Source organism: Dermacentor albipictus, chromosome 1, assembly GCF_038994185.2.
Source record: "Dermacentor albipictus isolate Rhodes 1998 colony chromosome 1, USDA_Dalb.pri_finalv2, whole genome shotgun sequence".
NCBI lineage: Eukaryota > Metazoa > Arthropoda > Arachnida > Ixodida > Ixodidae > Dermacentor > Dermacentor albipictus.
In genome coordinates this window covers 144,653,359-144,681,137 of record NC_091821.1, presented here as the reverse complement: position 1 = coordinate 144,681,137, position 27,779 = coordinate 144,653,359, and the positions used below count along the sequence as shown (strand labels likewise).

Sequence of the window (27,779 nt, the reverse complement as noted above, 5' to 3'; positions counted from 1 at the left end):
GGAATGGAAGCATACTCACCGCTACTAACATACTCTCTGTGTGATACTATACTATACATACTCTCTGTATAAGCTTCATAAACTTCTATTGGTCCGAAGTCCAAGCGTCCGTCTCTCTGCCCGGCCTCCTTGGCGATGAAGTCCTACCACGATGCGTCGGCACGCTCACTTTTGGAACACTGTCGTGTGGCCCACTTGTACGACTTAGCAACAGTGTACATTGAATGCAGCCAAAAGTATGAAATGGAAGGTCTGCTTAGATCTGAAAGGAGCAGCAAACAACAAGGAAACGCATACAGGCTCCCCATAAGAAAATAAGTCATTGTTTCGCAGTTGAAAAACTCGTTTCTTGAGCAATCGGCAAAAATATACAATTGACATTTTTTACTTCGCCTATTTTAGTATGCAAATAAATATACATTTAATATTTAACTACTGACCTCGGCCACATACTATACAATAATCTAAGATTTCGTGGTGTGCTGTTCTGACATTTCAAACGTGGCGTCGCCACCCGTATTTCGTTTTTAGGTACTTTTCCTGGCTAATCATAGGCGCTCGGTAATAGTTAACTGATTAAATTCTGTGGATTTACGTGCCATAATCACAATCTCATTATGACGTTTCATAAAGAAAAAGAAAAGAGAACGCGGTAAGCGGGATAAGATGAAAGAGTCCTGTCCTTTGTTTCTTGTCGCATTTTTCGCGCTGCTTTTTCCGTCATGAAGTCGTACCAACAAATTCAAGTACAGACCAATCTGCTGATTATGATATGCACCGTAGTGCGGGACTTTATATTATTTTCGCCTCCTGTAGTTCTTTAACGTGCACCCAATTCATGGCACGTACATGAGCGTTGCTACATTCTGCTCCCGCCCATGGAAATGCGGCCGCCGCAGACGGCATCAAGCCCGCGACCTCGCGATTAGCAGCGCAACGCCATAGCCACTGTCGGTAAAAGTCGATAATTTGGTACACAACTGTAATTCACGATGTACCTTGACATTGTCTCTTAGAATACCTTTGACGGTTTTCCCAAGCCTTCCTGAATTGCGGAAGTTACAAACAGGGATAAGGTGCCTCAGAAAGGCTGGCGAACGTTTCTATAGGGGTGCCTATCTTCGTCTTTTGACGAAGATAGGTACCCCTATCGGAACGTTGGCCAGCCTTTCTGAGGCACCTTATCCCTGTTTGTAACTTTTGTACCTCAGTGTGCTACTCCATCTGTCAGCCCCCTTCTTGATATTGAATTGCAGAAGGCACCTCGAGTAGCCTCGTGACCAGCGAGATGTGCGCACAAGCAGCGCCCAAGCACGTGTAACACTTATATTGCCGGATACAAACAGAACCATTCATTATACTCTATGCGTGATATTTGCCTTGGCATTGAACAATTGCAGCAAGAGTCATGCGTGAGTCGACCCTGCGCGCCGCAGAGCTCACACTAGTTCAGGCCAGATGGGAGGCACTTTCGCGCAGGGTTCATGAAAGTCTTCGCCCTGCAGCGGAAAGCTTCGGCAAACTGCGGCGTGTTGCGCAGTGGCCCGTTGACGCGGAACCAGGCCGGGCTCTTGAGCCCGTTGGCGACGTTCCAGCGCACCAGCCTGGGCGTGACGTTTTCACAGAGACTGGAGGCGTAGTACACAAAAAAGAGGCGTGGCGCGTCCAGAAAGTCCCTCTTGCTGGCGCCCATGCGCAGCGCTGTGTCTGTCTTACGCAAATAAAGGAGGAACGCTTCGTACGCTAGTGGTACGGCCAGCCCATCCCACAGATCCTGCAGAGGCCAGCTCCCATTGCCAGGGCTCGGGGTCTTGCGTAGCCACGACATGCGGTCGTAATCCTGTGCGAGGCAGCTGCGCGCACTGGCAAAACTTCGCACAAACTTGCGCTGGTGCCTGCGTCCCTGGTCGTACGCGAGCGTCCACGAGTGCAGCACATTAAAGAGACGGCTGTAAATCCGGGGCCCGATCCTGGCGATCTGCAGGGCGCCTGTCGTCGTGTCGTTGTAGACGTTCAGGCTGAACGTGGCCGGCGGAATTTCAAGCCGCCGGTATGGATAAGACAGCCGAGGTTCGCTACTCAGAAAGCCACCCCGCCATGACCATGGAAACCGACGCTGCGACGAGTTTGTTAGCCACTGATGCATAGAGGAGGACGTAGACACGGTGCTGTTCTGGTAGGCCTCGCGAGCGTACTGGACTCGTACCGAGTCGTTCAGGAGCATGGTGGGGAACAGTGGCTCCCAGGCGATTGCGTCGAGTCCCGTAACGAGGCGCCCTCGGAGGGTGTTACTGAAGGAGTGAATTCTGAGTACGTGATCGCGGAAAACGTCACGAAGCCTAGCTAGAAGCCACTGGATGAACTTTCGGCCACCAAGGACACTTTCCGAGTAGCCCCTTGATAAATATAGAGGTATGTTGGGTTCAAAACGGTTGAGAATTCTAAGGCAAGCCTTTGTTTGGCGAAGAGGTCGGTGAATTACTGGGAAGCTCGCGTAACCGACAGAACCAAAGCTGTCTCTGACGCGGCTGTCAGAATTCAATGGCAGAAGAAGAATTGCAAGGCGGAAGAGCATGTAGTGGACCAATTCTCTAGATGACGGCAGGGCATCTTCAACGGCGAGACCAAACACATACTCAGGCGCACCAAGTACCACAGGAGTCGACTTGCTGATATTGTCATCTCCAAATGCCGTGCGTAAAAGCGAAAGCCACTCAATCCTTTGCATGACCGGCAGTTGGGACACCTGTAAGGTGGGGCATTTGTCGAAATTATCATCTTCGCGGCGCCTGAAAAAGTTGGCCAACCGCTTCTCCAATATGAACACGTCAGTTTTAAAGCTTCTTCGAAAGTACGCCAGCAATGGTTCGAAGTACTGTCTTGAGAGCTGTTCTTCCTGAGCACTTTGCTTGGAACGAACAAGGACTGTAGTAGGCTGCTGAATAATTAGCAAAGTACCATTTCCAGAGGCCGCTTCGACCTGAAAAGAATTAGATTTCAGCAGGTTAGCACACATAACAAAAAAAGAAAACTCTACCGAATTCCACCCACTCATTCTTTCGCCGACTGCTGCTGCTCACAAGCGATTCGCGTTATTGTTGGCACAAACTGCTCTTGTAATTCTAATTGAGAATGTGCGTGTGTGCGCAAATGAGATCTTTACAGTAGTTCGCTAATCCTTATGTTGTGCTGCATATGTACAAGGGAGAAGGTAGTGATCACAGGCGGAGAGTTTTCACTTTATCGGGGGGGGGGGGGAGGCACCTTCCCGAGCCCCATGTGTGCGTGTATATATATATATATATATATATATATATATATATATATATATATATATATATATATATATATATATATATATATATTGCACTTGAAGAAACTTCGTGTGACCATCGAAGAATTGAGCGCTGAAGTGACGGCGTTATGTGCGTATATACAAGACCTCATATTAGAAGACAGTTCAATTTCACAGCCTGAGTCCTCTCGGCAGTGTAATGTTCCTTCGTGTAATTGTCGCATATTTGGCTATCACTAATACTGCTTCGCCTTTCCGGCGAAACTGCAGCCTCTCTTTCTTTTTTTTTCTGTGAATCCGAGTATAAGCGCTGCTGCGCATGACTGCTGTTCATTCTGATTTCGAGTGAATCCGGCTTGGTCTTATCTCGGTTACTGAGTGAATTACACAGTGTTCCCCAACTATCTTGAACCAAGACTTTAAAAAAAGAGCAGTTGCGTTACTCGAAGAAAACCTAGTGCATATTGTTTCCAATACAGTGGAGTATAGCCGCCAGTAATTTTTTTGTTACTGAGATTTAATTCGGTAATTGCAATTAATTATCTAACTTGAAAAGTACTGTCCTAATTTTTCAAAGTGTCAATGAGGCATTTGTAGGCACCCGAAATGACATCTAACTGCGCTGTTTTCAGCGACGAAATAATTTCGTGCAATTTTTTCCGAATGGCAAAGAAACCTCACGAAATATGAAAAATACCACGTGACTGCGCTCCCACCCGCATTATAAAGCAGCGTCCTCGAATAAGCTGTTTGAAAGCAACTGCGCTGCCTGTGGCAAACCCGAAGAGGTAGCACATCACCTTGATAATGGTACGGAAGAAGCACAAACAGCAGGTTTTGCGTTTCGCAGCTATTCCTTCCTCTCATTTCTACGCCACACTTATTATCCGTCTCTCAAGGCCGACTGATCACATTGATAACAAAAGCCCCTTGATAACGGTGCCGAAGCGCCGCTCTGACCTCGCACGAAATGCGAAAAGCAATGTAATAGGCATAACATGTTTAAAAATCCGGGCATTGCTCGCACCGCATGCATCGAAAGAGTGCGCGCGAAACTTGGTTCGGACGAAAGCCAAACTAAAGTGACAGTTTTATTTTAACGCGATAGCGTTAAGGAGCTCGTGTCGCAGAAAAGCCGGTGTCGTCGGCGTCGGTGTCGGCGTTTGCGGCGTTGACCGTGAGCGATAAATCACGGCAGGCGCTTCATAAATAAAAAGCAACTTCCAAGATTGGCCCGGTGGGAATCGAACCAGGGTCTCCGGAGTGTGAGACGGAGACGCTACCACTCAGCCACGAGTTCGATGCTTCCAAGCGGTGCAAACGCGCCTCTAGTGAATGCGGTGTTGCCTTCGAAACGAGCCGTGGAAAGTTATACTGCGTTGTATATCGGTAATTATGAACATGTAACGTACAGAAGTCACAATTCCACGAGTTGCGAAGTGCGTTTCCGCTGCATTTCTTCTGCGCTTTCCGCACACGCAGAGCCATCTTGCGGCAAACACAGAAGACCCCCTCCTCTCAATGTACGGCGCTGCCCCGACAGGAGGCGCGCCGCGCGCGCATTGGGACCGCTGCCAGGCGCGTCGCGGGACTCCCTCTCCCCTGACGACGCTTCGCCGTGCTCCCGGTCCTTTCTTTAGATTACTATCTATCTCTCTGCCCGTGCCGATCGCGACGTTTGGCTAGCGTAGATCGTTTCCCCTCCGAGACACCGAGTTCTTTGGTTCGTTCCGTTCGCTCAGGCGCACGTTTCGTTGCCGCGCCGAACGCTGCGTTGCTCGACGCTCACCGCGTGATAGGTGGGCGCTAAGTCCGATGCGGGGCGCATCGTAAGGGATCGCTGTGCCGTAGCGCATTCTCTTATACCCCTTGGCGGGTCGACGGGAACGCTGTCGCGTCCCACTCTTGAAGGCGAAGCTTAAGCGTCCTGCAATTTTTTCATGAAAGTGTACACGTGCTGCAAAAACAGGTTCATGTCAAAAAAATAACAGCGAAATGAACGGACCAGGAAGCGACCAACGTGTAGAGAAAAGGCGAAACCGGTGCCTTCAATTATTGGCCCGTGCCTTCCAATCTTTTGCGCATGAAAAGTCACATCCAGCCAGTTTCGTGCTCGGCTGCTGCGGTGTGCTGGCGCCCCATCTTGCTGATACCACAGAAGTGGAAGACGTGACAGCGGGACTTCGCTGAGAAAACCATCCACCACTTCTTCAAGTATTTCGTCCACGTAACCCTGTCCAGTTTCAATGTGTGATCGAAGAAGATGGGACCGATTACAGCACCGGCGTAAACTCCGCACCCCACATTGAACCACTGGCACTGGTGACGAGTGTGCTTTACCCAGTGTGGATTGGAGTCACTCCAATAGTTTGCATTATGTTTAATTTAACTGGCCGTTTCTGAAAAAAATTGGCGTCATCTGCGCACATGATGTTGCTCAATAAGTCCGGTGACTCATCGACTTTAGTGAAGACCAAATTCGAGAAATCTAGACGATTTTACAGGTCCCTATCTTCCAAGCATTGGTGCTGGTTAAGGTGGTACAGGTGAAGGGACGTCCTTTAGAATCCTCCAAACTGATGACTTGGAAATTGATGCCTGGGCGGCCACGTCCCGCACGCTAGCATGAGGGTTTGAGGCCGTAAATGCTAGAACATCCGTGCGTAGACTAGGACTCAAAGATGAAGTCCTCCGTCGCTGTTTCTTCAAGCTGCTGGTTTGTCTCAGGTTTTCATAATTTCTTATGATAGTCGATGCGTTTAGTCTACCCCTACACTCCCATGACTGATATATATATTTGCGGCCTTCCTCTTGTTGCCATTTGCAGATCCCAAGGCAAGGATCATGTTTAACTTCTGCTCATTAGAGAAAGACATGGCGACAGGGACGAAACAAAACCCACCTTTAGACCTTTGCACTGACGTGGTCAATTCGCTTTTGTGATGATAGGTCTTCTGGCAAAAAAAAAAGAAAGCCATTCATGCACTTTATCTATCCTAAGACAACAGCTATCACAGCTTGTTTCCAACTGACACCAAACGCGACATGTTACTTCGGCCGGGGAGCGGCAGATGAGACACTAACTAGCTCGATCACGATGTTCTTTTTTTTATTTCCTTTATTTCGTTCTGGATAACTCAGAGGGAGCCTGTTCGAGGGAGCTGCTTTATGAGCCGGGTGGGATCGCAGTCACGTGGTATTCTCCATATTTCGCGGGGTTTACTTATCAGTCGGTAAAAAATGTGTACGTAATTAGTACGTCGCTGAAAATACCGCAGTTAGATGTCCCTTGGCTGTGCCTTCAAATGCCTTCAAATGCCTCATTGACACTTTGATAATCAGATAGTATGTCTCGAATTAGATAAGTAATTAAAATTACCTAATTAAATCAATAACGAAAAATTACTGGCAGCTACTCCACTGTACTGTGAACAATGTGCACTAGGTTTTCTTCGAGTAACGCATTGTTCTTTTTTTTAAATCTTGGTGCGCGATAGTTAATTGGGACACCCTGTATATATTTATCACCTTTGCATTCAAGTGACGATGTTTCCATCCCTAATAAATGTAAAATATTAGAAATGTTTTTTTTTTCATGAGTCGTTCGCATTGCTTACTGGAAAGAGAAGCGATACTGAGACACACAACATTCACGTGCATTTCACACGCCATTGATAAGATTCTGCCGAAGGGGTCACTGAAGAGTATAATTTTTTTTTCGTGGTCAAAAAAGCACGTAAAGCTATTTGAAGCGTGGTGAACATACAACAATATATTCATTCTCTAGGCATAGGCTATCCATACTCGTAGAAATAATTTTTATTTGCTACCTCCATCTCTTTCAAAAATATAATAAACTTTGTCCTGTGTGCACATTTAAATAGATTGCTTATGTGTATGGTGTTTACAGTGTAAATTTAAAACAAAATTTTGAAGTGACAAAATACGGATGAGGAAGCCGCCGCCAGTACTTCTAATGCGCGTGCCCTCCTTTTGTCAGGATTTGCAGAAATAAAGCGAAAGTATGAATTAAAAGCCATGCACGTTCGCGCCAACAATGATGCAGTAAACTATTACCCCAAGTAAAATTTCAAGTGAAAAGGTCGAGGAAAGTCGATATAAACCTCAAATGATGTAGGAGACAAAGATCCGGTAATGGCACTTTAGGCGTGTGTGTCTGGAGGGGGGGGGGGGGTGTCGGGCTCCGGAGCCCCCCCCGTAGTCGGCGCCTATGGTAGGGATAGTTGCCCTATCATGTGCATTTTTGAATGAGCGAGGTGGGGGGGGAGGAGGAGGTAGGGAGGGGGGTTGTCTATCTGCGCATCACAGTTAATTGTGCTTGAACATTGCGACATTTCTGAATACAAAATAAACGCGTCCAGGTATATATGCATTCTCCACTAAGCAAACCCCGTTATCCGGGTACTTTCACAGAACAAAAGCTTACGTACTTTTCTTCTTTGCGCAACCCTTTTCTTTGTTCGATTACTGTGCATTGTTTGCACAGCTCGGGGAATCCTCCCGGCTCCTAGCGGCACGTCTCTAACGTCCCAACTCGCTGTGCAGCGGCGCAGGTGAAAATTGTTGCGAACGGAAGAGCAAATAATGTACAAGTTCAGCCCATTTTCTCGCTCGCAAATTGTTTTCGTGGTGAGACTCGATTTGGGTCCCGAACCTTACTTGGCAAGGGTCTAATGTGCGTTCCATAATGGCAGATGCTTTTTAGTAAGCTTCAAAGTAATACATACCTCTATTGCAGTGAGATTATTTAGCATGCGAAAATAAAAATAACACGGGCAAGCGGAGGCCTCAGGAGAGCATGTGAGACTATAGTAAGACGGGCGGCGCAGGATCTCCATAGCACCCAAGGGGCAGCGAGGACACCAGAGATGGAACCCGAGCTGGCCCGTGGGTTGGGGCCGCCGAGGCGGGAGCCTCCCGGAAGGTGTTCGCATACAAGATTGCCGATCTTACACCCCCGGCACGCGGAGGCCTGGGCAAGCTCCCAAGGGACGGGCCAGTCCGGGTTCCAGTTTTGGTGTCCCCGTTGACCTTGTGGTGTCCTGGAGGCGCCGCTGAAGTATACTAAATAATGACCGCAATGCTTGTGTATGCTTTACTGCATTGCGCAGATGTATTACCGTGAAACCATTATGGAACGCATATAAGTTGATACAACATTGTTTTTTGCTTCGCCTTATGTCTTCACTGCATAGCGATACGTGATGCAGCAAAGACGCAGCACCGATCAATGCTGGGGAGATGGGTAGAATAAGCCGAGCTTACGAGCCCCAGTTCAGTGGCACATGTGCACGTAACGTCCGTATTCAATCTATATTCACTGTGTAGGTTGTGCTCAATACATATTGGGACGTATTCTGAAACGTTCACCGCGGCGAACTTTTCGCACTGGCCACGCCTCCGCCGTAGCGGCGCGCGCTGAATGGCTGCTTTGACAAAACCGGAAATGCACTTGCGCCACCTGAATTTCCGGTTTTGTCAAAGCAGCCATTCAGAGCGCGCCGCTACGGCGGAGGCGTGGCCAGTGCGAAAAGTTCGCCGCGGCGAACGTTTCAGAATACGTCCCATTGTTGCGAACATACGAACGACTGAACAAACACGTTCAGCACACCTCCTAGTTCGTACCTGCTGTTCACAGTTGAAAAAGAAAGGAAAGGAATGACCTAAAACAATTACAGGCATCAAACTTGTCATTTAATTGTGCGCCCTATATCGAATTGCTGAAATTTTGGTAATTAATGACAGTTGCAAATATTTACGTAGAAAGCGTGCGCTTGCCTATAAAACTCGCAGGTTGCGAAGTATGATCCAACATATGCCTCATGCGATTTAAAAGAAATGTTTACATTGCAATAGATCACGCGACATTTATTAAAATAATATCGGGAAGACAAACAGGGCGAAGTCTGTGTTGAGAAAATATAATGGAGTTGAACGAACAAAGCTGTACAGTGGCCTGTGAGGAACGCCACGGTGGCGAGCTGGATTTCTTTTTTTTTCCGCGTAAGATTTCTAGGTGCACCTAACAACACAAGCGCTTTTGCATTCCGCCCTGAACTGAATGAGGCCGCTGTATCTATAACGTTGCGTGGAATTTTACACTGGTAAAAAATTACAAAAAAAGGAACAAGGATGCAGATGGACCAAGTGCAATAAATCGTACTTGAAAAATACTCAATAAAGGGAAGCTCTCTCTCTCTCCCTCTCCCCCCCCCTCTCTCTCTCTTTAGCAACGCATCATTTAAGGCAACGTACTTCGGAAGTTATGCGATAGACACTAATGAAGACGATGAGCAAAACGAGAACAAGGTGAAAGTAGGAGCCAGTGTTTCGACAAGTGGACTTGTCTTTTTCAATGCGACATATGCTCTCCTCGGCACAGTACATATAGGCACGGTTCTTCAAAAGGGGAGAGTAGTTATAGCGGGTGCGCGAGGCAACGATCGAGGGTGTGTTAGCGGCGAGTGTGTAGAATGGAAACGAAAGGTCTGTTACTCAACGTCGGTGGAGGATTGTGAGGTAGCACCGTGTGTTCCCCATATTCGTGGAAGGGGCCTAAAACACGGGGGGGGGGGGGGATTATCTGCTTTGCTGAAACTAGGAACCAGTTTCGAACTAATTTATACACTTGAAGTTTCGAACGAATTTATGCACTTGAATGTTCGTTCTGTAAGAAACAATATATCGGTGAAACAGGACACTCAATGAACGCCAGGTTAAACGGACATCGCGCGGACACAGCTAAAAAGCTTCCCAAAGCCATCGCCGAGCATTTCAACCAACTAGGCCATAACTTTGATGAACTTAAACTCTACATTCAATGGTACAATTTCCGTACTGCGCGAGGCAGAAAATGCAGAGAATCGTACCTGATCCATAAGTTCAAGGCAATGCAACCAATATGCATAAACGTTTCAAAGGGAGCTTTATAACCTATTCGCTATGCTAAATTTCGAACTATAGGCAACAGCACTTACAGCGTGCCTCATAATCAGAAAGTGGTTTTAGCACGTAAAACCCCATAATTTTAACAGCACTTAATCATTTTTCATTGGGTTGCTTAGATTTTTTTTTAGGGCGGGGGGGGGGGTGTCAATAATGGTCCAACCTCCCCAACTCGCTTTCTTTCGTCCTTTCATTTATATATCCTTTTTTTTTCACGAGAACCATTTTCTGCTGCTACTTTTATTCTCTCTTTTAGAGACACGTTAGTTCACCGACCTCTAGCTAAGCAGATAAGCAGTTACTGTCGGCTGACATCACAATGACGTGCTATCTTGGGGCGCGAAATTCAATAACCGGAAGTGCGCACTGCGTTCACTTCACTGTAATCAACATTTCTGCGCCGAAAGAATGAAGAGGCCTTTGAAAGAATACTTCACCAGCCTAAATTGCTTTCGTGCTTCTTTTCAGTTTCATTAAGAGTAGGTACAATGCCGTATACAGGTAGTCCCAACTATCATGCACCAAGATTTTAAAATATGCAAATGTCACGTATCTGGATAGAACCAAAGTAATCTTGCTTGCCGTCGCTTGGAGATACTCATATAACTTTTTATATTCCGCCTAATTACATAATTAGTGTTGATTATTTATCAACTTCTAAAATAGTAGAATTAGATGAAAAGTGTAAGTGAGAAAATTGTAAAGCAACATTTAAAACTCCCGATACAACTTTCTGTTGCTCAATACGGGCTGCCCAAAAGTGCTTTTCCGAGCGTGATACACACAAGTGCACACACAAATACACACACAAGTATACACACAAATACACACAAGGGGCCTCTTGAGGCCCCTTGTGTGTATTTGCGGGCTTCTTTCACGCTCGGAAAAACACTTTTGGGCAGCCCGTATTGAGCAACAGAAAGTTGTATCGGGAGTTTTAAATGTTGCTTTACAATTTTCTCACTGACACTTTTAATCTAATTCTAATATTTGAGAAGTTAATTAATTAATTAAATAATAATTAAGCTAACCTAACTGAAGGGTGCTCGGGGAGAATCTTAAAGAATTAAGATCATAATCCTAATAAATTAATTGATTAATTAAGCATAATTATGTTATTAGGCGAAATGCAAAATATAGTATCTCCAATCTACCGCAAACAACATTACCTTGGTTCTGTCCAGCTACGCGGCGCTAGGATATTTTTAAGTCTTATGATAGTTGGTACACCCTGTATTATGCCATACAGAAATACCATAACCCATCCTTTTGTATCTTTCTGCTTTCTATAGGGCGTAACTTCGACGAAACCGCCCATTCTGTACCAATTATTGGCTCAAGTAAAGGGCATATTTTAGCAGTTCATGCCTTATATAGGTACAAGGGTGCAAGGGCGTTTTAATTAGGCAATGCGGCCACACTGGTGATGGCCTTACAACGTTATTTGTTTCCAACATCTCTTTTTTAGATGATGCTAAATTAAGAGTTACATGTTGTTCGCCAGTACACGAAGGCACGCATAATAGGTTCCGCAAATGTGCGCAGATGACCGCATACCAAACACTCAGACGCTCAGCGATCCCATCGTTGCCTTCCACACTACGGCTATAAATGCCGATTGAGTTGCGCTTACGTCGTCTAGCGAAATGTGTTGACACTTGTGCCAGGGGCGTAGCCAGGGGGGGGGGGGGGGGGCTTATGGGGCTTCAGCCCCCCCCCCCCCGAAATTTTTTCGTGCTGTCCATGCACCGCCGACCAAAGCGACCCCCGGCGCCGGAAATCACTCTGGATTTTGTCTAGAATGTCTTTTTGACGCTCGAAAAGACATTTAACCGCGAAGATTGCAAACTCGGGCTGGATTTCGTGGCAACGCCCATACACCGGGAGTCACATAACGCCAAGCAGTCCCATCCGAGCACAAAGTTTCAAGGGCGCTTTGATGGTGAGTGGGCTCGCCGTGGCATCTCACTGAGGCCACGGAATCAATGGAGCGCATGGATATCAATTGCGAAACTTTATGGGTATAAATCTCACAAGCTCTTGATGTGAAAGGTGCATTGACATTTCCAAAGTTGTGCTTTAGATTTTCAATTGCGGAACTTTGTGGGTTTAATGTTGTTATAAACATTTGACGCCAAAGGTCTACTGATTTTTCTAAAGTCTTACATCGGAACATACAACGAGACAAGCCAAATCAACACACTAGCAGACAAGTTGACAAAGCAGGCAGCGAAGTCCAATGAGACGAAGCGTTGGGGTGGTTCATTTGTGCCGTCATGTCACATTAAAAAATATCAAATTTTTTTAAACCTACGCCAGAACATCCATGTCAAGACACTAAAGCCAGCCAAAGTAACTACGTTCTTATTTATTTTTTCTACTTTGACTTTTATTCGCGAGGACACATTGAGCCTCTTCATTTTTTTTTTTTTTTGTTCTCGCTACCCTACCCGTGGTGCGCGTTCGGTTTGCTCTGGCCGAGTGGATTTTCATCGGACAGAGTTTTGGACGCTATCTGGATAGCAGACGAGAAAAAAAAACAATGGTCGCTCACCGCCATCACTGTGGGGACTCGAAGGATTGCACCGCATTCCTTGAGCGGAACCTTTCCGGAAAGTCTTGTTTCGCCGCTGTAGGATACTGAGCAGTATGCGTATGGTTCTCAGTGGACCAAGCGTCTCATGTTTTCTTCGGTATTCCTTCCGTAGCCCCATTAGGTGCCCGAAGTAGGCATTAGATTCTGGCCAACATACTTTCCTATGCGTTTTTTTTTTTTTTCATTTCGGTGCTTCCGCCTCACAGGAAAAAAATACATTGTTGCGGCGCAGCGAATTGTCGCATGGTGAAAGTTCGATTTTGATACTTCTTTTACGGAAAGTAATGGGTGACGGGACGCTTCAGTTGCCGGATACGTTTATTATATTATTGCGAAAGCAATTATATGAACACTCCAGGCGCATTCCTGCCATCGCCCTCATGTTTCGTATAAAGTACAAGGGTGATAACATCGTGACCACGCGCTGCATGCTGTATGTGCGAGTGAAAGCGTAGGAGGGGAGGTTGAATAGGTGAGCCGACGATGGTGGCTCAGTCTTGTGTGTGCAAAGGAGAAAAGCGGGGAGCAAGCGCGCCGCCTTCCGTTGCGCGCAATACATCGGGGGGAGTGGATGGAATGGGGGCGGAATCTAGGATTCTGTGAATCTATGATTTTGCAACATGTTTATTTGCCTTGTTTGACGCATTATATACAGTTACTTCTTCTTACATACATAGACTCATTGGAGACTTATACGTATACTTAAATATCTTGTTGCGACGTTTTGTGTATACATGCAGTGAACTTTGCTTCCAGTGACACTTTTTTGTCCTTTATCAAGCCGTATTTTCGCATTTGCATATCCCATTGTATCTTTGCATTTCTAATGTACGAGGGCAATTTCTGTAAGGCCACACACGCCATCGAACTCACTGCAATTTCCTTCCCTCCTCTCTCTCCCTGTTATCTTTGTTTTCCCCCTTTCCCATTCCCCCTGTGTAGGGTAGCCAACCGGACGTGATTCTGGTTAACCTCCCTGCCTTCTTCTTATCTCTTTCCCTCCCCCTAATGTACGAGGGCGAGTCAAATGGAAGTGAGCCTACCCTAACCGCGCAATAATGGTTCGGTTCATTATCTGCGAGGCATGCGCGTAGGAGAACGGCATGTCTCATTTACAAAAGTGACACGCAGGTGTGAAGATAAATGTTCTTTAATGCTCTCATACACTGGGTTGAATATGGTTGCGTCACATAATGGACACTTCAAAAGTTGAATAGCTCGGTGTCGCGAAGTTTTTGACAGCTGAAGGTGTTTCCAAAACAGAAATTAATCACCATATGACTGCCATGTACGTTGAACACTGCATTTCATTGACCACTGTGAAGCGTTGGAGCAAACGGTTCAAAGGACGTTGCAAAGACATTCCAAGACCGGGCCAAAACCATCGTGCAATCACCCCCCACACAATTTTAAAGGTTCATGAGCTGCTGAAACAAGAACGGAGGATAAGCATCGATGAACTGGCAGACCGTCTGAACATCAGTCACGGTTCGGTTCACGCCATAATTCATGAGCTTCTCGGTTATCGGCTCTTTGGTGCGCAATGGATCCCCAAGATTTTTATCCATCGCGAGAAGACGGAGAAGTTTCGCGCTGCCTTGACTCATCTGATCGGGTATCACAATGAGCATGGCGACTTCTTGTTTGCAACTGTAATCGGGGACGAACCTTGGTGCCACTACTACGAGCCTGAAACACGACGGCAAAGCTTACAGTGGAAACATTCGAATTTACCACGCCCAAAGAACGTAAAGGCCATCATTTCCGCTGGGAAGGTGTTGTTGACTTTTTTTTTTCGATCGACAGGGTCCATTACTGATAGAATTTGTTAAATCTTGAGAGGCTATCAATTGTTTCCGATATTGTGAAACGCCAGAACGGCAGCGTGTCGCAATCAAGAACGAACAACGTGGAAAATTGACGAATGGGGTCATCTTGTTCCACAACAATGCATGTCCCCACGTCGCTTATTTGGTTAATACAAAACTGGCAAAGTTCAAGTGGGAAACGCTGCAACATCCGCCATACAGCTCAGACCTGTCACCTTGCGACTGTTACATTTTGGGGCAACCGAAAAAACAGCTCAAGGGAACCAGATACAGACTTTTTGAAGCAGCAACCCAAGGAGTTTTATAAGACGGGAATCACGCAACTCGTTAGTCAATAGGACAAATGTCTACATTCTCATGAAGACTACTTTTAAATAAAGTACACCGTTGTTGGCTCATTCATTTGACTTGCCCTCATATATCTTGCAGAACTCCTGCTTTTTATACGTGCTCTCTGTCGCGACTATAACTTCGGTGCAATTACTCACGATAGACGACAAGGGACAGCTACTCCTGCGTAATACATTGGAACAAACGACAGCGTCATTGAGATTTTTCACTGGCCATTGCATATATACAAGAATGTAAGCACGGTTCTTGAATGACAAAGTTTCATTAACATATTTGTCCTCAACTTGTTCAGTTCATTGCCTTTTAATTTTTCATATCAGCGGCATGCACTGCTTTCCTGGTTTCGAACAGATATAATTCTAAAGTTCGTGTGATATTTTCTTTACTTAATAAATAGACAAAAAACATGGAAGCATTGACGTCAGTTATGTTGGGCACAATTTTTGGCACATACGAGTATAATATTTTATGAAAAATACATATTTTACTTGTATTTACAGTGCGTAGCTTTCAAGAATTCGTTTGCAGCATCTTTGGCAATGACAATGCAGTTATTATTCATGTATTTGATCCCTCGATAAATTGTTTAAGAGGAAGCTTTAGCTCGGGCCCAATCTGACGCGGCCTATTCAAATACTTGTAAAACGCAGAAACGCTTTTCTGAGATAATCCTGCTAATCGCTTTTATTGAAATTGGTTGCATTTGAGAGAGAAAGTTAAATCCTAGTGTCTGTTGGAAACAGAACTTCGATTTAGGGCCTGAATTTTGTTTAAAATATTTTGGAAAATTCGAAAGTTTGAAAAAATAGAAGCACGACGTTTACAAACTAATAGCTATGCATGAAGAACAGATATTGTGGTTCTGTAAACGGCATTTATTATAACAGTCAAAGCGGTCAAGTTTGCTGTGTCAATTTGTATCTTACGTGAATTGGTTACGTTGTGTACAAGGGTTCTGCAAAAGCCGTATTTCCACAATACTAAATTTTTTGAGATTCATGTGTAACATATCTATTTTGTCCGCTGTAGATGTACTATTAGATGCAATTCACAGAATTGTGATATCATTTTTCATTGTTGAGTCACGGAGTTTTAAACTTGATAGTTTCGTTTTCTGAAAATTTTCAGTTTTGGCCAATTTTTAATAAATAATTGACCACCTAAATGAAAAATTCGAAGCCAGTAGTCACTAGAATTAAACTTTTTCTTTTAAATGCAATAAACCTCCTCAAATTTGGTGAAGTGGTTGCAGGGAAATACGAACTCCCCTTCTACATGTACTTAAATAGGAGCAACCGAGCTCTAGCTTCCTCTTAAGGAGGAGGCTGAGCTGCAACGTGCGGCTATATATCTACACATATATATATATATATATATATATATATATATATATATATATATATATATATATATATATATATATATTGGGCCAGTGGCGTAGCCCCCCCCCCCCGAACAAAATTTCTGGCTACGCCACTGACTTGTGCTGCATGTCATCTATACCTGATGTTTGTTGTCCTATGCTGTGTGTGTGCTATGGGCGCGTTGTTACACTGTTACAAATGAGTGATAGTGGTGATTATAATGATGGCTTCATGTTTCCACCATGATGTCGATGCAGATTTTGTCGAAAAGTACTTTTGCTATTGATTTTCTGTATTAGTAAATATTCATTAAGGCAATGCGAGGTAGAGAGATAGAGACCTTATAAGTTGTAATTACACTGGTGAAAACAAGAGTATAATGTTATGAATTCTAGTTTCAATAATCGTGTTTCTCGATGCATAACGCCCTATTTTTTTATGGTTAAAGGGCACCCCGACTTATTGACACATGAGAACACTCTTATCGGTGTAATTTAATTTACCATGTACGCCTCCTTGCTTTTACCGCACTTTCTTTGGGAAATTAAATATTTGTTGACACATACCGTAATGGGTGACCCACTGCAAGAACGAACACCGCTAATCTGCAGCTCACATTCTCTACCACGGTCTCTTGACCACCGGCAGTTAAACATGCTCGGTTTTCACTCATATCATTCTTATTACTCACATGGTTTTCACACTAAATTACATTGCATTTCACATTACATTATATTTTTTGAAAGCTCGCTTAAGCAACTTATGGGGTTATTTTGTGGAGAAAGTGTGTCTAGCGATGCGGGGAAGGCGGCGCCCCAAGACCACTCATGCGGCCATCAATCGTCTCACCGCTCAGTAGTGAAGGCCTCAAAATTCCTCGCGTTCTCAAGAGATCATTGCATTTAGCGATATATTTGTATTTCTTGAGCAGCCACAAGCCGACTCGAATGAGCACCGTGTTGCGTATGGTACGCGCCTACATAAAAACCACACAGGGAAGTTGGCCAACCTTTGTGAGTCGGAAGATGACGTCAATGGCCAGGTGTCTCTGCATGGCGCCCAGCGTCTGCGAGAGCTGTGCGGCGCCCATTCTGCTGCTGGCAGTGGTGTTCCAGCCGCTGAGACCGACCGACCTCTGGAGCAAGCCCATGAGCTCGTAGTAGAGGCGCTCGTCGGGCACCAGGCACTCGTTGAAGAAGCGACACAGGTTGGCGAAGCCCGCGCGGTCGTCTCGGATGGCCGTGACGAGCGTGTTGGAGTAAATCTCCAGCATGACGTCGTCCACCGAGAGGCCCGCCTGGCCCGGCTGCAGCGGGTGCGCCTGCGCCCAGTTGCGGCACACGTGCTCGTAGAAATCGTCACACGGGTCCACAGTTCCGTTGAGCTGGCGAAGCAGCAGACGCGACTGCTCGAGGCAAGCGGCCGAGGCGCACGGGCCCCAGGGCGCGGCTGCGTCGAATGCTTCAACGCCCTCACCAGTCGTCGTCGGCGCCGCCTGGATGTTGGGTCGCGCCGTGGACCACAGCGCGAGGAGCAGGGAAGGCGCGTTCGGCGTCGCCACCCACACGAAGGTAGTGATCACCACCGAGCCGAGCAGGAAAGCAAACAGAAAGATGGCCGCCTCCCAGCAGACGGCCGTCCAGTTGCACAGCCGCTTCCGAACGTGGATGTCTTCGGTGGCCGAGGGCGCGGCGTTGGGAGTCGCCTCGGCCGCAGCACTCTCTTCGGACGGCTGCGACGAGGACTCGGTGTCGGTCTCAGACTTGTCCTGGCTGCTCAACTCTTCTTCGCTCGCGGGGCTCTCGCACTGAGGCCCGTTCGCGGCTTGGAAGCAGGCACTCATGCTTGTTCACAAAATGGTGCGACCGAGGCAGAGCGCCGATAAAATAACGAGGCTGGCTGCGGGACGCTGCCCTGGCAGAAGAGTCTCTTGCTGTTGAAATGACGCTGGTGATCTCATCGAAAATGGCAAAAACCCACTGTGGGGAAATCACGCGGTACTGGGGAAAAAAGTTAAATCAAACTACAAAGGAAACAGGTCAGAAGTGAAATAAAGGACATTTTACGAGCAGTCAGCGTTGAAAGAGCGAAATAAGTTCAGACGAAGCAAACATGGAATGCGTGAAAGGGGATTTCTCAAATTCTTAATGCATCTTTAGTACCTGTTCTTAGAAAACGAATTTTGGAATTTCATTAAGGTGAAATAACTCGCGCAGAATAGCATAGAAAGTAATTAAAATATGGAAACAATAACATGATAACTTTCTGGTTTCGCAGTGGTAATCATAGATGGCTTGGTAAACGTTGCTATGGCTGTAGCCCACACCAAGGTCCCAAGGGCGAGCACATGACAACATAAACACGACCCATGATTACAAATCTCCAAAACTCGTTTTATTCTAGCAGGAGAACGCCAAGAGAATAAAAGTGTTGAGCTGATTGCGGTTCATTAGAGGTTTAGCGCAAATGAGATAGCGCCAATCCAGATCTCTGCAAGTAAAGATTTAGTGATGTGATATCACAGTGTAACTTCGAATTGTCAATTGGGATACCACTGTCTGTTCCAAGAATAGCGGAGATAAAAATTCTGTATTTTTTTTTCTTTCTCGAGTGGTAGGTTTGTTCTATCCTGAATCGAATTGCCTATATCCAGCCGCAGTGACATAAGCAGTAGTTGTACCATTCAGAGAAGCGAAGCAGCCATTTGATTTACAAGCGAATCAGTTATTTACAGTACAAGCGAATCAACTATTTCATTAGGATTAATTTCGCGATGGTCTGGCACAGCGTAATAAATGAATTAAACTTCAAATGCGGAGGAAATAAATCTGCTCAAAGGGGCGGAATTCATGGTCGTAGTAGCGCACTGCACATGGAAAGAACACGTGGCGATAACTATACTGATGGAAACATTTAGCAGTAAGTTGCGCAAAGCTAGAACAATCGCTGAGAGTGCCGCTTGAAAAATTGGTGAATCATGAAGAGGAAGAGAATTAGGCCAATTACGATAAAAGGATAAGATTCCTAAGCCCATCTTCGCTTCACATGATGAATAATCAGCCGCTATGACGTTTGCTTGGAAGGCCAAGTAGTCTTGCGGAAGTGCGGTCAAATATGTCGGCAGCAGCAGTCTGGGGGTACTGTATGGGAAACAAACCAATTCAAAAATAATACTCAATGACAGTATGGAACCGTCCAGCGCAATGACTTCACAGGTACGTACATTTAGCGTGGCTAATTGCGCCTGCCCAAGTACAATCTGTGGGGTATGCATCTGTTCCCGTGTAACAAAGAAGTGCATTTGGCTCACAAAGCATCTTGTGCGCATCTTCGTGAATATTCATAGACTCTCAATAAGGTTTTAACCATACATATGCGGAATCTCGTGCGAAGAGAAAACAGACGTGCCCCCAGTAGTATACTTCAACAAAATGGCGAACTGGGCGAGTTGGTGTGGTTTCATAGCTAGAATAGCGCGTAGGGACGAAGATGACTGGAGAACACAGGACGAGTGTGCTTACTACACTCTGAAAGGGTGTTATTAAAGACTGACACACACACACACACACACACACACACACACACACACACACACACACACACACAAAGATATATATATATATATATATATATATATATATATATATATATATATATATATATATATATATATATATATATATATATATATATATTGTAAAATAAGGAGCAGTGGGGCTGTGGCTATGGGAGAAAGAACGACGATGAGAGAGACAAAATTGGCAGTGGCTTAGCTCAGCTATGCCAGGATATACGTAGCGTAAAAGTACGCTGCTGTTGGGATGCCATAGCACGGCGTTGAGCTTCTTGGCGACGTCTTTTCGCTAGGCGTTCTTCGCGTTGCTGCGGTGTCTCGACTGTACGTTTTACCATGGCATGCTCATTCTTTCGACGCTCGACGGTCAACTGCCAAGCGACAACCTCGGGGTCTGAAGAATTTAGGTTTTCCAGTCTTTTGTGCCGACTGGCAGCGGCTCGACTCTCCTTAACCTCCGTGTCGAGCGCGCTGCATCAACCGTCTCTCCCGCGCATTTATACGCACGGTGCGCCCTCCTCGCGCATGCGCAGTGCCGCGCGGCGCCGCAATCGTCAATGCAGCAGCGGGCGCACACGGCGCCGGCGCGTCTGCGGAGACTGCGACGTCACACTTCTGGTATGCGCCGCAGTAGGCGGCGGCGAGGAGCGCGCGCTGGCTGCGGCCGCGGCAGCGGCAAGGGCGACGCAGCTGCGCCTCTCGTGACGTCACTTGGCTCTCGCGCATGCGCAGTATGGCAGGCGCAAAAGCACGCGAAGTTTGGCTACAACCCGCGTAGTGTAACTTTACGCCAGAAAACCTTGTTTCGGTGCTCGATCGGCTGCACTACCTCTCGCTGCCCTATGGTTCTAGTCGCGAACGCTTACTGCCCAAAGTGCTTCGTGACAATATATACACTCAAAAAAGAACAAAAAAAGGCGAACTATATGGCATATATTTTTACTGACGGTTCGGCCGGAGGACCGGCCTTCGTCGGTAGACCGACATGAAAAACTCCCGATACAGCGTTCTGTTGCTCAATACGTGCTACACAAAAGTGTTTTCTGAGCGTGAAAATATCCCGGGGATGCACGCAAAGTGCCTCGAGTGGCCAGTCGCGCGGCAATTTTGCGTGCATTTGCGGGATTCTTTCACGCTCTGAAAAACACTTTTGTGTAACATGTATTGAGCAACAGCAAGCTGTATCGGGAGTTTGTCATGTCGGTCTACGATTCTCTCATTGACACTTTTCATTTGATTATAACATTTGAGAAGTTGATTAATTAATTAAGACTGATTATCTAATTAGGCGGAATGAAAAAAAATATAGTTTGAGTATCTTACCTTTGTTACCTTTGTTCTATCCAGCTACGAGGCATTTGCATATTTTAAAACTCTAGCTAAAGTTAGCTCGGACACCCTGTATATAAGCTCATTTAGAAAGATAAATACAAGCGTATTTAGACAAATGAGAAGCTGAGAAGCACAACTTCGCGGTTATCTTTGGTCTATAGAGGGCGAGTATTAGAAGTAGCTAAGATAATCTAAAAGATATAAAGAAGGTATGCTCCACGTTGTACAAAACAACAGAAGTCTGACTTACACAAGTACTTCAAGGAAATCACTAGGCTCGCGCGGGTATAGTTGAATAGACAATATTTTCGTTTGTATCCACGCACTTCTAATAATAATATTTGGGGTTTTACGTGCCAAAACCACTTTCTGATTATGAGGCACGCCGTAGTGGAGGACTCCGGAAATTTTGACCACCTGGGGTTCTTTAACGTGCACCTAAATCTAAGCACACGGGTGTTTTCGCATTTCGCCCCCATCGAAATGCGGCCGCCATGGCCGGGATTCGATCCCGCGACCTCGTGCTCAGCAGCCCAACACCATAGCCACTGAGCAACCCCGGCGGGTTCCACGCACTTCTGTACAACCCAACCGAGGTAAGCGCAGCTTTGGAACATATAGCATGTTTATGGAAAGGATATATCGAAATGCCTAGAAGTACTCGCTAACCGCTTTTTTATGCTTGAAAAGTTATTTTACCGGTTTTTTCCTCGCGGTAAGTCAGAAGAGACCTCGCAGCTTTTAACAAGTGTGTCGTGTTGTTAACGAGTTGTGTTGCTAAACAGTGTATAAAGTGTTGTTATGAAGTCGTAAGCTCTGTGTGCAGCTTATTTCGACGCCTGACATGCTAAACATTCAATGCCCCCATTAAAGTAGAATCAATAGCCATGAATTTAAAAAAAACAATGCATCGAGCTCAAATATTCCAACAACGTGTGGCCATGCTTTCTCCAAAGAGAAGGAATTAAAAGAGAGAGAGAGTGAGAGCGACAGATGCGTGGCGATGTCTGCTATGGCCCTGAATATTTACTCCTCGCAGTATTGAGGCCTTAAATAAACAATGAAGAGATCGTTAAAAGAAAAGGATATCACAATCTGAGCGGCCTATACAAATGCACTCAGAACGTGCTTCATGCGATGAACATTCTGTTGAAGAATAGAAAGCGTGAAGGCGCAAAGGGCCCTTCTTTTTACGAGGTCGTACCACCGAATCATCGCTTATATATCGAGCGGTTTACGTCGGTGATCGTATGCACATGGCTCTCACACGGCTTGTTTATTATTTTTTTTTTTACTATATGGGAACAGAGGAAGAAACTTTTTTGTTGAGTACGTAACTTGCACGAGCTATGGCGATCATTTTTGCACACTTACAAAATTTCCTTTCTCTTCTTATCTGTAACCACCTTCACAATGCTTCCACTGCTGAACAGTTCGGGCTCTTCGAAATTATATAGAACGAAGAAGAAAAAAACGTGTGGAGGTGGTTACCGCGCTTCGAAACTTTCTAGATATGCAATGCACTCGATTTTCGATTCGAGATCTTCTAAATAACTTCCGAATCCCTCGTTAACATAAAAAAATAAAACTATGCATATAGACAGTAATTGAATTCGTGCGCAGTGTATGGGGGGAGGGGGGGGGAGGGGGGGCACTCTATGAAAATTTCACCTGACACTAACAAGAGGCCGATGAATATCTCGCGGACTGATCTCTCCTTCCCAAGGCAATATATTATGGAGCTGCGCTGCCGCGAATGACATCCTCTGCGACGTCGTCACGCTCACGAATTGAAAGCGTAAAGGCATTACTAATGGACTGGAAAATGACCCTGCCGCAGGACTGTAGACGTTAACGCGAACTGAAATTTTCTGCGAGCGACGTGTCCCTGATACAGTATATATATAGCTAATACTTTCGAGTGCGCAGTCTTTATATAGATAGCTTAAAATAATATGTGCCGCACTCTAATAAATTACCGCGCGCCATTTGCGACATTCTTTATGCTGTAAACGATTAAAATCAGTGTATATATGCAGCTTCAGAATGATGAAAGTGACGCGGAGCGGATGAGCAGCGACTAAAAGAAGATGAATATCTAAAGATGACATCGTGGTTTTACTCAGTCTGCAATGGGGCATAATGAAAACGGCATCAAATTTGCGCGCTCTCTCTGCAGAGCTTGGTGGAGCGAACGCCCGGCTACAGTGAATTATGCACGGTAAAAGAAACAGAGAGAGAGAGACGCTGCGATATCAATGCGGTCAAGAAATGCACATTTCAGTGACCGTATGCTTTCCAGGGGGCAGCGTGTCGAGCGAAACAAAAGAGGGAGGTTCTCTGCTGCGGCACCGGGTTCTTGTTTCAGCTGGTCGACGGGCAACACGCGGCCCCCAATCCTTTTCAGCGACAGCGCCGACTGTGGGCCACAAGTTGGGGCCCTTCCGCCGAAACTGTAAAGACGAAGGGGTGCGCGGGTTGGTGGCTTAAAAATCCCGTTCCTCCTTTCTTCTCTCCCTCTTAATGCACTCCCGCCGAGGGCACGTAGCAGGGAATGCCGTGCAAATTTAAGGCACGCGCCGCTCTCCCGGCGCCATAACTTTTTTAGTAGTCCCTTCGGAGAACGACTCGCGGGTATAAATACGCATTAGAGGCACTTCGCGTTCCGCGGTGCCTGCGCCTAAATAAGTAATGAGCGTGGTATAAGATGGCAGGGCCGAGCCCGTAGATTCTCGTGTCATGCATCTGTAATACGCCGTATCGAAAAGGAAAATGGTGGACGGCGGGACAGAAGAGGAGCGTGTACTCCGTAATAAAGTGGTAGGAATGGATGCTCGGCCCGGAGACGAGCGCGCAGGGGCTCGACAAAAGGATCCGCTCTCAAAGGAGACTCGAGTCGTCATTTATGTGGGCCATAAAAAACGCGGAGCAAACGCGCGACCACCGCTCTAAGCTGAGGCCATGCAGACTTCGGAAGACGCGATTTTGGAAATCGCCTGCGCTTTTGTATAACGCCAATCTGCTCTTTATGCCTCTTTTGCTTTTAGTTTCGCAGATGCGCTTGCTGTCTCAGAGTGCGCCATTTTCTCGATACGCGCGCCGTTACAGCGCCATCAGCTCGTCAACGCAAAACTGCTAGTGAACTGTATGGTCATCCCGTTACTAAGAAATCATCGCGTACAATAAAGCCCTGGCTACGCGTACGCGTCTCGGCGTCCGTATGCGTCTGACTGTGGAAAGGCTGACTTCCCGTACGATCTCCTCTAAATGTGCTCGCCATTTCGCGTGCCTTCATGGGCTCCTTGTATATTATATACTAACAGCCGCATGGGAGAACGCGCGCGGATACTCGAACAGAGGTCGCTACAGCTTCAACTGCTTGATCGGGCAGGCGCGTGGACTTTGGCAGCTGCCCTTAGCCCCCATCCCCCTTCAACCAGATTCGCGAATAACGATTTGCACGATGAAAGAAAATACGCCTTCTTTACTAATTTGCCCAGAGATATCGCCTTCCATGCAAGAAGCATCAAAGGGCGTGTTAGTGGGCACAAATTGGACTAGCACACTATCAGAGGTACAGCCGAGGCTCCACGTAGACTCGCCGGTTCGCACCACATCGCTTTTACTCGCCTATGCGTCACCTGTAACGGTTATATGTAGAAGCCGACTGGATGTTCTGTATAAGTGCCAGCCGCCTAATATGGCGGTTAGCAAAGAACGCGCGCTGACGCTTGGCTAGGCGCCTTGGCAGCAAGCTGCTGACCTCATTAAATATATCTTGTCTGGCGAACCCTCACGGGGGCAGGCGCGTGTGTCCCGACGGAGAAGTAATTATGGGACAAAAGCATAACGAGAGAGTCTGAAGTGAGAGTTTGAGGCAGCACTTCCCTGATGCAGAATTACAACACACATTTCTGTCCGCTAGATCATTATACTGGTTCTGACAATGCGTCTGTACCTAGTGTAGTAGTGCATAGACGATGAATGGGTATGATCTGTGAAGATTATGTATGTCTTCGCAAATTTGTGGCGTCTTGCAAACTTTCTTGAGGTGTTGTACAACGATGAAAGAGTGAGTGTGGACGTTAACCGCACTAATGCTCTTCAACGTATTGGCGGCTTTGATTGTGTCATGCACGGCCTGCAGCTGAAGTAGCAAGGCGTCTAGATTTTCTCTTGCGTATCATCGAGTATCTGGAATTTCGGGCTGCGTTAGACAAAGAAAGCGACTCGGCCTTCTCGTGAGTCAGCAGCCGCGTCTCCGTACATCACGCAGTGTCCACGAGAGACAGTCGATTGTGGTGCTATGAAATGTTTATTACGTCGCCAAAGCTTCGTTGGTTTATTAGTGGTGATAGTAGTAGACTGTAGAACGTGGTATCCAGGAGAGGGTCTCCGTAAAGCTTGGAGTTAAGACAGATTAAACTGACAGATTAAACTGTCTTTCCAGTTTCCTTGCTTATTCACCCTGATTGACAAGCCCCGCGATGTATAAGCTGGCCGTGCTCTAGTTGTGTAGTAATTTGGGTGAGACGAGGCAGCGCCATGATCGCTTCCTTTGCTTATCTCTGTTAATTACATAGAGCCTCGCTCATTGATATGTTGTCAACCGGTGGAAGTTCTCGTGGCATATTATGTGCGGTTGAAGGACTGGGCGCTGTAGTTGGTGAGCCACATAGGTACGAGATCCTCCTCTCATTGATGCAATTCTCCGTACCAAGTGCACAGTTTCAGTCGACATCTTGCAGATCCTTTGAAGCAATTTGGCGCCTGAACCGGAAGGATGGGTTTCAAGCCCCAGATATCGCAACCTCGCCCCCCCCCCCTTTTTTTTTCTGGAACAGTTGATGAATGGACCTTTAGTTGAAATGGTCGTGTCTACGGGAGAATTTCCGCGAACCAACGTCGCTTAGAAGCAAGGATAAAGCGACGACAAGGACTTACAACGTCAGCTTGGACAATGGATCAGCCGCCTATCCACAAGCAGACGCCCTTTCCGCGAACCAGCAACGCGCGAAAGAGAAGTTAACAGCTGTCAGCGATTCCCAGGTATGCGGACTGCCGCTAGCGGAGGCACGCTCGTGAAGACGTCAACTGGGACAATGGAGCAGCCGCCTATCCACAACCAGACGCCCTTTCCGTGAACCAACGACGCGCGAAAGAAAAGGGATCCGCCGCCTATCCCCGATCAAGACTGCGTGGGTTGCCCCTGCAGAGGCAGGCTCGTGAAAAGTCGCCGGGTGAGTGGGTGCCGCCGCCAAGCACCGTGGGACTCAGTGCATATCACGTGACGTTGACGTGAGCAATATCCCGCCTACAAATTTAGTGGGCCTATTTAAAGGGCCCCGCAATGTACCTTTTCCCCTCATTCTCTTCCTCTCATCTTTCGCCAACCATTGAATAAACCGTGCAAGTTCCGCACTAGAAATCGTCTCGTCCTTGCCTGGTCGCCATGGTCTGTCGGATGCCTGCAGCCCGCCGACAACGCCACGCTACCCAATAGTAACGTCGGTCGAGGTTAAAGAACCAGGCGTCGCAACAACTGTCGGCAGCGGTGGGGTACGCTACCCTGGAGAACGCAACAGCCTGCGTGCACATCAAACGGCTGATGGTCGCACGTCGGCCTGGCGAACGCGCCAGCAGCAGGCATGTGTGTGTACTGTCCGGCACCACGCGGAGAAGTGTTTCCGTGACGCTTCACGTAGCGTGAGAACAATATATGTCAGGCCACATTCAGTGTATTTAAACGCGTAACGACGTTCTCCTCTGCTGGCCTCTTCATCGGCGCGCTTTGGCTCGTCACATCTCCGCGGTGCACGGCCTCACGAAACTTGTTCCATAAAGCAAAACGATTCCTATAAAGCCACGACCAGCATACGTGTGTGTTTTCATGAACTGCAGATTGGCTAGCCATTGGTCGTTATGTGCGTAAATTTAAGTGTGCTGCCGGCCATCGCCTACGCGTTCTTGCAGTGCAATGAGAATGCACAGATTTGTTTTCAGAAAAGCCGGCCAAAGTTACGGGGGAACGGCTTCACAGTTTAATTTGTGGAGTTAATTATGAACTACTTTCAACTCTAGAGCACAATACACGAACGAAATTACTTAGGCAACGGTATCGCGATGGTATAAACCGCGATTGGATCCGTTGGTCGGATCACTACAGCGCGCGCACGTCGTTGAGTTGAGTTGAGTTGAGTGGTTGTAGGCTACTGGTCAACTCAACTCAACTCAACGACGTGCGCGCGCTGTAATGATCCCAAAGTACATATACTAAAATTGGAACGAGCGCGCGCACGTCCGCGTAGCCATTTTCACCACCTGGGGTTTTTAACGTGCACCCAAAGCGCGGTACACGGGTGTTGCTGCATTTCGCCTCCGTCGAAATGCGACCGCCATGACCAGGATTTGATCCCGCGACCAACAGGAGAACATAAAGAGCTTCTTGTGGCTGCTGATTTTGCGTATCGAG

At 46.7% G+C, this 27,779-nt stretch overlaps 1 protein-coding gene across 1 annotated transcript; it reads right to left on the bottom strand.

The window, feature by feature from the left end:
• Positions 1-1,322: 1,322 nt before the first annotated feature.
• Positions 1,323-18,372, bottom strand: LOC135900118 (endothelin-converting enzyme 1-like). The gene is made up of 2 exons (XM_065429558.1): positions 17,411-18,372; positions 1,323-2,980 (listed from the first exon to the last, which is right to left on the bottom strand). Exons 1-2 carry the CDS (start codon positions 18,242-18,244, stop codon positions 1,445-1,447), a joined length of 2,370 nt encoding a protein of 789 aa, XP_065285630.1. The 5' UTR covers positions 18,245-18,372; the 3' UTR covers positions 1,323-1,444.
• Positions 18,373-27,779: the final 9,407 nt, after the last annotated feature.